The 15,365-nt window shown below is 40.8% G+C and overlaps 1 protein-coding gene and 1 pseudogene across 1 annotated transcript; both read left to right on the top strand.

Moving 5' to 3' along the window:
- The first annotated feature begins 275 nt into the window (after positions 1–275).
- Positions 276–15,365, top strand: part of LOC107732134 (E3 ubiquitin-protein ligase TRIM39-like) — an 18,057-nt pseudogene continuing 2,967 nt past the window's right edge.
- LOC107732133 (tyrosine-protein kinase Fer-like) lies at positions 4,275–4,990 on the top strand. Its single transcript, XM_016543401.1, has 2 exons — positions 4,275–4,547; positions 4,760–4,990. The coding sequence occupies exons 1-2, from the start codon at positions 4,338–4,340 to the stop codon at positions 4,988–4,990; spliced, it is 441 nt and encodes a 146-aa protein (XP_016398887.1). The 5' UTR covers positions 4,275–4,337.

Genomic DNA, 15,365 nt, shown 5'->3' with positions numbered 1-15,365 from the left:
ACACATACGTTCTGAAGGTGACGATACACGGGGGACTTTTTGAGCAATGTTTCTTGGGCCTTTTCCCATGGAGAATGGGCAACAAATTTCTATCTGGACACTTTAGATCGGTCGTGGGCCCTGTGCCTCTCCTGGTTGCCTGTTGACGGCAACATTGCTCAAAAAGTTGCCCCATGTATCATCAGCCTTAAAAGTTTAATGGGCGGAGCTACTGTATGACATCACTGCAAGTGAGTTAAAGACTGCAGTAAAAGTGAAATGAAACGGATGAACAGGAAGCTTCATCAAACAACAACATTTCTATTCAGAAACTGAAATTAACGATCAGATCTGATATTCACTCACAGGTAAGTGATGGAAATGAAAGAACTAGTTCAGTGGTTTAATAGCATGAAGCAGTATCAAAAAGTACTGAAAGTATGCCATTTATTTGTCTGTAAACCAAAGTTTGATGTGTGCTGTTAAAGGCTGCAGAAACAGGAAACAGAAAAACAGGTACTTGAACTGCAGATAGAATGAACAAAGTTCAGTGAAAATCATAACTTCATTAAACAAAAATTACACCTGATGTTTACAGGTATTTAGTGGTTTATTTGTTTGAAATATTGCACTTACACCCTTTTTTCTGTGTTGTTGTTCATAAATAAAATAATACATTTTCATAATAGTATTAAATTATTGGTGTAAAAACTTGTTATATTTGTGGCTTCTTGTGAAAGATATTTAGTTTATTTAGTTTCTTCTACCACCCAATAATATCCACTGCAGTGCCACAGAGCCATCTGAAGCAACAGACCAGCAGTCTTAGACAGGAAGTAAGGGGTGGAGCTTATAGCCGAGTGAGGTTTTAGTGGTGGAGGCAGGTTAGCTCTAATTTCCTGCCAGAAACTGCTGTGACATATTGCCTTATGGCTACAGTGGTTCAAAATTTTAGTTAGAATAATTTTTAACATGCAACATCAATTTTTGCACACACACACACACACACACAGTGCACATTCGTTTTATCAAATCTGTTCTAATCAGTAATGTAGATGATGTATTGTCATAACTTATCTTTTCAGTCATGGCATCCTCTAGTCAGTACCGTCGCAAGGGCTGTGCCAAGTATGCGACCGCACAGGGCCTCTAGAGGGCCTCGTTCCTGGCCTGCATTTTATGTTGTTTATGTCTAATTTTTATTACTGTTTTTCCACCCATTTTGTCCTTTGAAAGACTAAAATAGTCATAGCTGATAGACAGTATAAGACTCTGTGTATAAGAATGAGTAAAGCTGTTTGTTGTTAGGATGACAAAAAGTTTTTTAAAAGTTAAACATTTAGGCTGGTCTGCCTCAGTGGTCCAACAGCGCTCGTCAATGTCAAAATGATCGAGATGGCCAATCAAATCAAAGAAGGCGGGTCTTACTGTCACTGTCACAAGTTACGCAACGAGAGTTCGTGGAAAGATGTAAGTAGTACTGTATTAGAAAACTGTTTTACGATAGAAATGTTCAGCGACCGACAGTAATAGACTATCTAGTGTTGCAAACTACTCAACTTTTTATGAAATTTCGCCGTTTTGAATTGCAAATAAGCGATCATGATTCATGTAAATCATAAATCACACACACACACACACACACACACAAAATTGCTGAGGGCCTCACACGTCAACTTCGCACAGGGCCTCGCACCCCCCTTGTGACGGCCCTGCTCACACACACACACACATTGAATTATGAATTGGTTGATACACTGAGAATCGATTCAGGCCACATCTGACAGAATGACATTCATGATCATGATTCAAACACAGCAGATGAGCTTCTGTTCAGCAGAGCGCAGCGTTTGCAACACATTCACAGCATCAAGCCTCTGGGACTCTGGGAAATGAGGGCACCTGTACTCTGGGTTTGCAGGTAATTTAGGAATTTAATAAACAAGTTAAAAGAAGAAGAAGAAGAAGAAACTTCCATTCCATCCATTAAATGTAGGTTATTCTATGCAAACTGAAAATGTGCATACAATTCAAATACCGCAGAAATAGTAACTGTTCCTCATATGATTTTAGAAGATGTGGAATATAGCACACAAGTTGTATTTTGATTCCTAATATAACATAACGGCACCTAAATGCAATGCCAAAACACGTTTTTCACATGATATTTGCATAAAGTCAAGCATAACTTTTTTTGATGCTCTCAATACGTTCTCCGATCTGCTGTCAATCCCACAGTTCACTGCGCAAGCATGAAGCTAAACTCGCATAAAATAAACTGAAAATGTTCGCTCTGCTAACAGTCTTGGAGTTTTTTTTATTTACCATGCTTTCTTTTGCTCATTTTCAAATGCCTTTATATATTTTATTGTTTTCCCTTTGTTCGAGACCCAGAAAGATTTCACTTTGAAACATATGCAGTCTGTGCGGTTTCTAACAAGCTGCAATTGAGTAAACTGTGATCCCTGATAGCACACATACATCACGGAGATGTCTATTTGATGTCTGCATTTACATTGCAAGATGTATTTTTTAGAGTGTTTGCTCATCTGCAATTCGTCTATAGGACGTTTCCTGTCAGATGTCAAATAGACGTTTAGAAGATGTCTTTAAGATGTTTATGATTTAGAGTGTATGTAAAACTGACATCTTAAAGGGGTCATATGATGCAATTTCAAGTTTCACTCTTTGGAGTGTTACAAGCTGTTCGTGCATAGATGAGATCCCTAAAGTTGCAAAGACTAAAGTCTCAAACCCAAAGAGATATTCTTTATAAAATTTAAGACTCGTCCACATGTCTACGTCACGATGTGGGAAGATTTGCATAACACCGCCCAAATGTTCACGCAAAGAAAGAAGGCGTAACTTTGATTCTCGTTGTAGTATTGTTGCTGCCACCGCTGCCATGTCGTGGAGACGCTGTGTGTTTCGTTGTGAAAGCGAAACTACTTTGTTTGGCCTTCCAAAAGAGGACACAACTAGAAATCAGGGGTTAACTTGTATTTACAACACTGTTCCAAAAAAGTTCAATTAAAATATTCAGATGTGTGCAGCGCATTTTACGGAGGACTGTTTCCTGATCCTGGGAAGGCTGAGCACAAAGGCTGTTTATAAAGTGGGGCAATTCCACTGATCTATATACTGGATCGCTCATCGCGTTCTAAACTGCCAAGAGGCACACAAATTATGATGTGTATATTTTTAATGTCCTGATTGAGCAACATCTATTTCAGACTTTCCAAGATCGCGCAAATATGTTTACTAGCATTACCGTTTCCATGTAAAATGTTGTATGCTAAATTAATAATTAATTTAACCACCGTTTAAATCATTACCTGCTTCAAAATGAATGCTGTTAATGAAATCATTGTTGAAACATTTGCAGCCTACTGTATGAATAAAAACACTAACAAAATTATATAAACAATGAATAACTGTACAAGGCGAATAAAGGTTTGTGTATACAAAGCATAAATCTTTCTTCAGATTTCAAAATGAGCACTTTGTCATTTGTTATATATATTTGAGGTCGTGTTCGTCTGATGTTTATCATGTTCATGATGTTCGCTACTGTAATGAACGTAGCTTTTTAATAAGTAGGGGAAATTCCCGACATTAAAAAAATAACCGTTTATATGCCTAGGATGTTTGCATTGTAAGAATGTACAGGGATACTTCAGATTTAAAAATGCTGACTTGTTAGGTGATGTTTTCTCATTAAATTTGAACTAATTCCTATTAATTCAATGGAATGTATGGGAATACTAGGGAATACCAATATGGCGGCGCGGCGGCTTCACTTTCATGACGTCATGAGCAATCCAGTTCTCTATTATAGATCAGTGGGTGTGACCCACATGCAGAATAAAAACAAGAAATGATGTCATAGAGAGATGACCCCTGCAGAATGTCAATTAGTCTCTTAAAATATCAGATAATTTGACTTTTTTTTATGACAGCACAAAGTTAGTTCAGGTTGTATAGTGTCATGTGGTGTGACTCTCCAAAAACGTAATGATATTGATTAATTAAACATTTATGGTGATTGTGAAAAATTAAAATGATACATTTGTCATCATGTAATCAATGATACATCATGTAAGAAAAAGATACTATTATTTTTTGTGTCATGGTTACATGCCATATGACATTTTAGAGTCATTACATTTCAGCTTTTAATGGAAAAGTTTGTTAAAACCATACGAAATCAATCAAAAAATACAACTTGGCACATATGTTCATGCATTTCAACTAACCAGTCTTTATTTCTACCCATAACATCTCTCAGCAGCAGCAACAATGCAGACCTGAGTGACACCCCGTTGAGTGAGAGAGAGACCGTGTGCCTTGCGAGCAAGATGGGGTTCGGCCGGGACCTGCGCAACTCCCACGAGGGTCTGATGAAGCTGCAGGACTGGGAGCTGAAGCTGCTGGAGACGGTGAAGCGCTTCATGACCCTGCGGGTGAAGAGCGATAAGGAATATGCATCGCTCCTGCTCAACATCAGCCAGCAGGTGGACAAGCATGACAACTCCTCTCAGATCCACTATGTCAGTACTGTCTCCAAGGTAACGGCCCTCAGCTGCATTATGGGTTGACGGGTGGAGCTGATGCTTATGATTTTTAGATACTCAGAACTAGTCACTCTGAGTAACCTGCTCTGTCTGTTTTTGTCTCGCCTTTTCAATCTCTGTTTATCTCTTTGTTTGTTTCTCACACTCCCTTACCCACATTTCTTATTCTATCTCTGTGTATGTTGGTATGTGGTTTTTGTTATCAGTCGTGGACTCACATGGTACAGCAGACAGAGCAGTTGAGTAAGATCATGAAGTGTCACGCTGAGGAGCTCAACTCAGGGCCTCTCCACCGCCTCACAATGATGATCAAAGACAAGCAGCAGGTGAAGAAGAGTTACCAAAGCCTCCACCAGCAGATCGAGTCTGAGATGCACAAGGTGAGACTTTATATAGATTCAGAGAACATCAGTGGCCCTGTCTACACCTGGTATTAAGATGTGTTTTCATTAATCCGATCACAAGTGAACGACATTAAATACAGGTGTATCATTTTGAGCTTGTCCAATTTTGACCACCCCAGAGGTATTCGTACAACCACAAAAGACATTATGGGATGCGTTTTGAAAAAACGCACCGAAACCCCAAACAATCGATTACAAATTCGCTATGTCGTACACACAGATTACAATTGAAATCGCCATTATAATTTGTGTCTTTTCCATTCACTTCCTTTCCCGCTCACTCGTGAGCAGCATACTGACATCATACGTATTCGTGCGTTGCACTCTATGGTCTCGTGAAAGTGATGTAGACTGTGACGAAATCCGAACACATGTGGTCACATTTAAAACTCATGATAAGACATGGTGTAAATGGTAATTCGTCTCGGCTGACTACTTGTGATTGGATCACTGAAAATGCATCTTAATATTGCAAGATGTATTTTTTAGAGTGTTTGCTCATCTGCAATTCGTCTATAGGACGTTTCCTGTCAGATGTCAAATAGACGTTTAGAAGATGTCTTTAAGATGTTTATGATTTAGAGTGTATGTAAAACTAAGGGGTCATAGGGGTCATATGATGCAATTTCAAGTTTCACTCTTTGGAGTGTTACAAGCTGTTCGTGCATCCCTAAAGTTACACCGCCCAAATGTTCACGCAAAGAAAGAAGGCGTAACTTTGATTCTCGTTGTAGTATTGTTGCTGCCACCGCTGCCATGTCGTGGAGACGCTGTGTGTTTCGTTGTGAAAGCGAAACTACTTTGTTTGGCCTTCCAAAAGAGGACACAACTAGAAATCAGGGGTTAACTTGTATTTACAACACTGTTCCAAAAAAGTTCAATTAAAATATTCAGATGTGTGCAGCGCATTTTACGGAGGACTGTTTCCTGATCCTGGGAAGGCTGAGCACAAAGGCTGTTTATAAAGTGGGGCAATTCCACTGATCTATATACTGGATCGCTCATCGCGTTCTAAACTGCCAAGAGGCACACAAATTATGATGTGTATATTTTTAATGTCCTGATTGAGCAACATCTATTTCAGACTTTCCAAGATCGCGCAAATATGTTTACTAGCATTACCGTTTCCATGTAAAATGTTGTATGCTAAATTAATAATTAATTTAACCACCGTTTAAATCATTACCTGCTTCAAAATGAATGCTGTTAATGAAATCATTGTTGAAACATTTGCAGCCTACTGTATGAATAAAAACACTAACAAAATTATATAAACAATGAATAACTGTACAAGGCGAATAAAGGTTTGTGTATACAAAGCATAAATCTTTCTTCAGATTTCAAAATGAGCACTTTGTCATTTGTTATATATATTTGAGGTCGTGTTCGTCTGATGTTTATCATGTTCATGATGTTCGCTACTGTAATGAACGTAGCTTTTTAATAAGTAGGGGAAATTCCCGACATTAAAAAAATAACCGTTTATATGCCTAGGATGTTTGCATTGTAAGAATGTACAGGGATACTTCAGATTTAAAAATGCTGACTTGTTAGGTGATGTTTTCTCATTAAATTTGAACTAATTCCTATTAATTCAATGGAATGTATGGGAATACTAGGGAATACCAATATGGCGGCGCGGCGGCTTCACTTTCATGACGTCATGAGCAATCCAGTTCTCTATTATAGATTAGTGGGCAATTCCAACTTTGCAAGGACAGTCTGGCGCATCTGACTCACAGCCTGCAAGGATGTTTTCATATTTAAAGAATTTGCCACTGAATATTCAAACGCGAGTTTTGAGCAGTGTAGAGTAGCGCTTGTTGTTTGTCGTTTCTCCGATCACAAATGCAGACATGGTTTTATGTTTACGCGGCGCGATACGCAACGCAACTCGTAAAAAGTCATTATAATCAGTAATTATGTCCCAACTGGATGCAACAAATGCCTCATTTGTAATGTGTTTTATTGTTCGGCATCACAGTATTGTAAGGGGCGTAACACCCCTTTTTATGTTAAGGGTCGGTCACACTATGCTTTTCGTTCCACTGACTTCCATTCACACACATACGAATGCAGGAGAGCAGAAACACAAGCTCCTGTGAAGTTGTTTCGCATTTCACTGCATTCTAAAATTCAAGTCTGGTGAACTTTGGTGAATTTTTATCACATGAGACTATGTGACCAATAGAAGATCGATATGTCAAGGCATGTTCTCGTAGCCGAATTAAGAGAACATACATTTAAAACTGGAGTGCTGAAGAAAAGGATTTGGATTTTGGATTTGTTATTTGTATATATTTCACGGCCAATCACAACGCACTGGATAGCTGGCCAATCAGAGCACACCTCGCTTTTCAGAACGATGAGTTTTGTAAATCGACGTGTTTCAGAAAGGCGGGGCATAGAGGAGAAACAATAATGTACAGTATGTGAAAAATAATGTGCTTTTTTAACCTTAAACCGCATAAACACATTGCATTACACCAAATACACAAAATAATGTTCTTTTTAGCAACGTCATATGACCCCTTTAAAGACGTCTATCAGATGTTTGTACACAGCAGATGCTTTCTAGATGAAGTGATCTTTAACAGACATCTTGCAGACGTACGTGTGCTATCTGGGTTACACTTCTGCCCTTTTCTGTGTTGTCTTTCGTATATAAAAATGCCTTTTCGTGATATTATCAAATATTGTTGGAAAACTTGATTTATTTAGTTTCTTCTTCTACCACCCAATAATATGCATTGCAGTGCCACAGAGCCATCAGAAGCACCAGACCAGCAGTTTTAGACCGGAAGTTGGGGGCGGAGCTTATAGGCTCAGTGAAGTTTACATTTGTGAACTCTGTCCTAACTTCCAGTCAGAAACTGCTGTCACATATTACTCTATGGCTGCTTTGCCTTTGAAATAAACAGTGGTTCATAGTCTACGTTGTTATAAAAGTTTTCAGTTTTTAAAAAGCAACATCCATACACAAATTAAATGACTCTGATCACATCACAAGTAGTATCAAAACTGCTCTAAGCAGTAATGTAGAAGATATACTGTTATAACTTTTCTTTTCAGCCATGTCATCCTCCAGTGGTCCATTAAATGAGGAGCTCCAGTGCTACATCTGTATGCATGTGTTCACTGATCCAGTCACCACTCCATGTGGACACAACTTCTGCAAAACCTGCCTGAAGAATTGCTGGACAAACACACAGATCTCTGTCTGTCCATTCTGTAATGAAACATTCAGCAGAAGACTTGATCTTGAGATTAATACAAAACTCAGAGAGGTTGTGCAACACTTTAAGGAGAAGTTCAATCTCGGAAAATCTGAGGTGTTGTGTGACTTCTGTGATGAAAGAAAGCAGAAAGCTGTGAAGTCCTGCCTGTCGTGTCAAAGCTCTTACTGTGAGTCTCACCTGGAGCCTCATCACAGAGTCCCACGTCTAAAGAAACACACACTGATCAATGCTGTGGAAAATCTGGAGGATTATATATGCCAGAAACACAAGAGACCCCTGGAGCTGTTCTGCAGAGATGATCAGACGTGTGTGTGTCTGTCCTGCACTGAAGGAGACCACAGGACTCACAACACTGTTCCTATAGAGGAGGAGAGTCAACAGAAGAAGGCAAGAGATACAAACAAAACACTATAAAGATCCCATGAAATGCAGTTTTCTTTTCTCTGTGTTGACATGTTGAAGAACGTTTTGCCTTTTTAATGATAAGGGCCGGTCACACAACATGTTTCGTTCCATTGACTTCCATTCATACATATGCAAATGCAGGAGAGCAAACACAAGCTCCTGCGAAGTTGTTTCGCATTTCACTGCATTCCAAAATTCAGTTTTGGGGAACTTTGGTGAATTTGTATGAAAACCATGTGACCAATAGAAGTCATGGCATGACCTCGTAGCTTAAATAAAAGAACAGAAATTTAAAACCGCAGTTCTGCAGGAAAGTGGAGTAGATTGTATGTTTTTACATTTTGGATTTATTATTATTTGAGCTGGGTAGATTATTTACAAATTGCAGTCCATTACTGATTACAGATTGCATGATGAAAACTGTAGTTCCCTATCGAAAGGTAACTTGTTGCGTAGTCTTGACGACTCTGTGGAAAACTCCTGTTTTACTCTGGTACTGAAGCCTGATTTGTTCATGTTTGTGTAGCTGCACAAACCAATGGTGCTCTAGCCCACCAAAATGGGCGGGGCCGCCTGGCTATACAGGTGCATCTCAATAAATTAGACATGTACAGTAAATTAACATACTTTCCAGAAGGCCAACAATTCATTAAAAATGTTTTTTTTTATTGGTCTTATGGAGTATTCTAATTTGTTGAGATAGTGAGTTGGTGGGTTTTTGTTAAATGTGAGCCAAAATCATCACAATTAAAAGAACCAAAGACTTAAACTACTTCGGTCTGTGTGCATTGAATTTATTTAATACACAAGTTTCACAATTTGAGTTGAATTACTGAAATAAATGAACTTTTCCACGACATTCTAATTTATTGAGATGCACCTGTACAAGCCGGCTCAGAGAGCCATCTCATCAGAATCTTCTCCTTCAGCAACGTATCCATCTCTTCGCTGACTCTGCAATCAAGAAGCGAGAAGCCTTCCCCTGCGGCCATCCGGTGCTTCAAAAGAGCAAATTTCTGAGCAAAGTTCCTAGCAACATTGTTGCAAATGTGCACGCTCACTGAGACGGAATGCTCTCACATAGAGCATGAGTCTCTCTCTTCTCTGCACGCAGATTGCCTTCTTCAATGAAGGCAGCCCCGCTCTTCATTTCTCCTCTCTCAGTGAGCTTTAAGATAGAAACGGTGGAGTCACGGAGCTGAGCAACAGGGTTTGAGTGATCTCACGCCGGCACAGGTCCCGTGCGCTCACTCTCCCCACAGCACTTTAATCCACCAGTGTTTTACATGTGATTCAAATCAATTCAAAAAGTTTATTTGTATAGCGCTTTTCACGATACAAATCGTTGCAAAGCAGCATTACAGAAAATTAAGTTTCTACAATATATTTAGTAGTAGCTTGTCAGTGGTGACTGTGTCAAATTGATGTACATATGGCAGAAATGTATGGTAAAATTCAGTTAATGATGTAATCAAACGTAATCAACATGAGGATCAGCGCCCCTCATTTCATTGAGCAGTTCAATCCTTCTAGGCGGATCGGAGTAGAATGTTGTCACCGGTGTTCTGTATCACTGACAGCTTCATACTAGGCTGCGCTCACTGAGACAGACTGCTTTCGCTATGAGAGCATTGGGTCTGTTCCTGCTGCACTCGCAGATCTCTTTCTTCAATGATGGCGACCCGCTCTCCTGCTTCTCTCCTCCCAGCTGCCTCGGAGGAAGAAACGGTGAACTCACAGGTTGAGCGATCAGGCTTGAGTGATCACACACTTGCACAGGTCCCACATGCTTCACTCTCCCTGCAGCACTTTGATCTGCCAGTGTGTTTTACATGTGAAGATAAGCGCCCCTCGTTTGCATTGAGCGGTTTGATCTTTTTAGGCAGATCAGAGGAAAACGCTGTCACCAATGATTGCATATTGCTGACACCTTCAGACTGAGTGCGCCGCTTGCCTGTACCACGCCCACGCTGAGGCTGCGCTCATTGAGATAGATTGCTCTCACTATGAGAGCTTGCATCTCACTTTGCTTCACTCGCGGTTCGCCTTCTTCAATGAAGGCGACCCCGCCACACCCGCTCTCCCGTTTCTCCCCTCCCGCCCAAACTGAAACTGCGCTCACGGGGGCAGGCTGCTGCCACTGCGAAACACTTTGAGAGGAACAGGAGAGGGTCCGTTTTCGCCAAGGCCGGAACTCCTTTGAAGAATGCTCATGATCATTTCCCACCTCTTCGAATACTTCTGAGCGGTGGAGGTTTTTAACCGGGCACGTCCTGCAAGCTCAGCAGGTGCCCCAGCAAACTACCACTGTGATAGCGGACCCACATAATCAAAAGAGCATTTATCCTCTCCCTGCAATCACGAAGTGCACGGACATGATTCTTTCCCCTCTGAGACAGATGGGAATCCGCATCTTGAACTACCTTGATGACTGGCTGGTACTAGCTGGATCAGAACGGGAACTTATTGCTCACACGCCGTTGTTGCTCAACCATCTAGAGCGTTTTGGGATGAGAATCAACTCAGCCAAGAGTTTTCTGACTACCAGACAGCGAGTGTCCTTTCTGGGACCAGTTATAGACTCAAATGCAAAATGCAGTTCAAATGCAAGCCTGGATTACGCTGGAACGCTCCCTGAACATTCAGCGAGTGGCGGCATTGTTCAAGTTGGGGACTACGCGTCCCCTCAGGGTGTTTCAGAGGTTTGCTCGGCCTCATGTTTGCCGCCTCCTCAGTCATTCCCCTGGGCCTGCTACACATGCGGCCCCCCCAATATTGGCTCAAAACTCATGTTCCGTCCCACGCCTGGCACCTGGGCCGCTATTATGTCAGGGTAACTCATCACTGCATCAAAGCTGTGGCCCCTTGAACAACTCCTCGCCTGTTTCTATCAGGCGTACAGTTGGGAACAACCTCCAGGAGAAAAGTAGTCACAACGGATGCCTCCAGCTCGAGCTGGGGCACTCTGTATGAGGGCAATCCGGTGTTCAGCTCCTGGTCGATCCACGAGCAATGCCTGTACATCAACTGCCTCAAAATGATGACTGTTTGTCTGGCCCTGAAAACCTTCCTGCCAGCCTTGAAGGGGCACCACGTCTTGGTCCAGTTGGACAACACAACTGTGGTAGCCTAAATCATTCGCCAAGGCGGCCTGAGGTCACGTTCCCTTTACAGGATGACTCGGCGTCTCCTGGTTTGGGCACAGAGCAAACTCATCTCACTACAAGCGGTTCATGTGCCGGACAAATTAAACCAGGGAGCAGATATGTTGTCCAGAGACAATGTGGCTCCGGGGGAATGGAGACTACATCCCCAGTCGGTTTAGATGATTTGTTCAGTTTTTGGCAAGGCAGAGGTGGACCTCTTCGCCTCCGAAGACAATTGTCACTGCCCAATCTATTTTTCATGACAACGGGATGCTCTGGCCCATGATTGGCCCAACACCCAAGCCTAGTCAGCTCCCCACGAGAGTCACTAACACCATTTTAGAGGCTAGAGCTTCGTCTACAAGACTTCTCTATGCCCTTAAGTGGTCAGTCTTCAGTGACTGTTGTTCAGCACAAAGCCAGTACCCGAATTCTTGTGACGTTTCCCACGTGCTAACCTTCCTTCAGGAGTTGTTGGATAGTGGCTGCACCCCATCCACACTCAAAGTCTATGTGGCAGCCATCGCAGCGAATCATTCTCTTGTGGCTGGCCAAACAATCAGAAGAAACGACTTGGTCATTAATTTCCTCAGAGCTGCTTGGAGATTGAACCCTCCTCGCCCTAGGACTGTGCTGTCATGGGACTTGTCTATAGTCCTACGGGTCCTCAGGGGCTCTCCCGTCAAGCCACTTCAAACAGCTGGCTTATGGTTCATGTCGCTCAAAAGGTTAAGCGGGCAGGTGTCTGTCAGTACTTCCTGTCTTGAGTTTGGACCCAACGACTGTAAAGTTGTTCTTCAACCGCGCAGCAGTTATGTACCTAAGGTGCTCTCAACTCCGTTCAGAGCCCAGGTGATTTCCCTGTTAGCCCCCCAGTGGGATCTCTATTGGAGAGATTTGTGCGACCGCCAGCTGGTCATCGCTGTCTACCTTCGTTAGATTTTATAATTTGGACATCCCTGAACTGCAGGCGCGGATCTTATCTGATTAATATCTACCCATTCCCCCCCTCAGGTGGAAGGGCTATGTCAAGTAGACCTCACACTATACTTGGATCTCTTCTGTAGCTCAGGCTTACGGAGCCCTCGCTGAGTGTTCCTGGGTTGAGCTCGTAGAAGCAGACTTAGTTCTGCATCTGCTTATAGCACAGCGCTTCAGGCTGCATTCCCTATAGTCGTCAAGACGACGCAACGAGAGTTACCTTTCGATAGGGAATGCTCCGGTTACTGACGTAACCTCGGTTCCCTGAGATAAGGGAACGAGCGTTGCGTAACTAGCCGTGCTATAAGCTTCACACGAATCGATGCCTGTCGCTTCAGTCGAGTGATTCTGATGAGATGGCGCTCTGAGCCGGCTTATATAGCCAGGTGGCCCCGCCCATTTTGGCAGGGCTAGAGCGCCATTGGTTTGTGCAGCTACACAAATGTAAACAAATCAGGCTTCAGTATCAGAATAAAACAAGAGTTTTCCCCATAGTCATCAAGACGACGCAACGATCCTTCCCTTATCTCAGGGAACCAAGGTTACGTTAGTAACTGGAGCGTTATTAACCTAATCTAGGTTTCTCCTTTTATGTAATGTATTCTGACTACTTTTTACATTACTTTTAGATAACCTTTTATCTAACTTGTTTTAAACTTTATACTTGAAAAATTACGTTAAACCAGGGTTTGTGAGTTGATAAACTAATAATTAATTAAATCATAAAAATGTAAAATAAATTATTTAAACATTTAAACACTAAAAATAGAAATATTGAATTTGTTTACCTGCATGTCAAAGTGACCATTAAGTGACATTGAACTGTAATCATGCAAATGTGGTAAATTATTGAAATATTAACTTCCTCTGAGATATTTCAAGTAAATATTTCATGTCCAAAGGGGTTTGGCTAATAATACAAAAACAGATCTGCACACTGTTCTTCTCCCTTTATTTAGAAAAAGTTATTTGATTATTTGATGTATTTTTTTATCTTGCACCTGGCCAAGATGCTTTGGGATGTGCATACCTTGACCTTTTTTTAAAGGGTTTTGGCTGGCAAAAATATTTGGGAATCCCTGTATTATATGAACAAACATTAATAAACATGAAAACAGCAATGACATTACACACCCAGAGTTGTCTAGGTTTTATCCAGACTTTCAGAACCAATAGTTACTCAAAGTCACAGGATATGATGAAGACAGTGTTTCACAGCTATATTTGGTAACTTGCATAATTATTTGCTTCATACATGATCTAATTTCTCAAGATGTGCTGTTTTCCGCCAAATTTAGAAGCATAGATCCCAAAATTATTTACATGGCCATTCAATAGTGCAAATATAATCAAAGCTAAATTGTATGACACACAGCAGGAATTTTAGAGAGGAAAATTTAAAAGAGAAAAAAAGGAAGAATTAAGGAGAATCAATAAATTATGAATGATTTACTGCCATTGTGTGAATAATATGTAATCATGTAATCCATTAAAAAGTAACTGTAATCTAATTATGAGCATTTTAAAAAGACGCTGCAGAGCGTGACATCATATTACAATCACTGCAGCTTCTGAAGAAATTTCACATGCTCAAAGTCTAGTGTGAGACTAGACTTTGAGCATGTGCTTTACCCTGAAAACTGTCAGAGAATGGAAAGTTAAATTCATTGATAAATGTGTCTGAGTTTCTCTGTCTGTAGAATCAGCTGCTTCAGACACAGACAGACAAGCAGCAGATGATCCAGAACAGAATGGAGAAGATTTAAGAGATCCAGTGCTTAGTAGAGCTGAGAAAAGTGAGTAGGGAAAAAATTATTAAAAAGTAATAACGTTATACATCATAATGTTTCAGTCTGCTTAATAAAGGTGCTCAATTAAATGGATTTTAAAAATGGCACGTTTCAAGTGACATGAGGACAGATGAGAGAATTTCCCTTTTTGAGTTAACTATCACTTTAAATATGTAACAGATTGTCACAGTTCTGTCAGGACTACTATCGTTAAAATGATAGATACTTAGCATAAAGTTTGGTTTGGCGGTATGGTTCTGCTCTGGGCAAAAAACTCCCTGCCCATCCATACACTAGATAGCTTTGCAACAAGCATGTTGCTTGCTTAATCACAGCATGTTGCAGTAGAATGAGATACTTATGGAAATAACATTCCCAATACTAGATGAGCCACATGCAGCAAGCATATTTCAAGAACAATCGGATGGCCTGAACTACCGCTTAAACAATAGCGTCTTGCTGTTGCAATACAACCAATAAGCCTAAAGCAACAGCGTGCCTAGCAAACAAACATGTTACTGAACAACTAGCCTTAAACAACGAGCAATATTTGACAACAGCATATTTGCCAACACAGCATTAAACAATGAGAATGAAATAAGAAACTTAGCAGGAAATGTTGCTTAATAATATATTTATGGGGGAAGCATCACCCCAAGCTCAGCAAGTGAGGAACCAGAGGAAAACGACTGTAATTACATGTATTTTTTTATTAGTATAATTTTTATTTTATTTTTTTAAAGCGCTGCTTGCACTTGCTTAGAATAATTGGACTATATTTAAATCCCTTGTGTTCATTTGAGCGCTCAGTCGTAACCTTCCAATCACCACCGAAGTGATTTTTTTT

The sequence above is a fragment of the Sinocyclocheilus rhinocerous genome, unplaced genomic scaffold (assembly GCF_001515625.1).
Source record: "Sinocyclocheilus rhinocerous isolate Xijiao unplaced genomic scaffold, SAMN03320098_v1.1 scaffold2324, whole genome shotgun sequence".
NCBI classification, from domain to species: Eukaryota; Metazoa; Chordata; class Actinopteri; order Cypriniformes; family Cyprinidae; genus Sinocyclocheilus; species Sinocyclocheilus rhinocerous.
The sequence above is the reverse complement of the archived record's forward strand: the minus strand, read 5'-3'. Positions and strand labels throughout refer to the sequence as shown.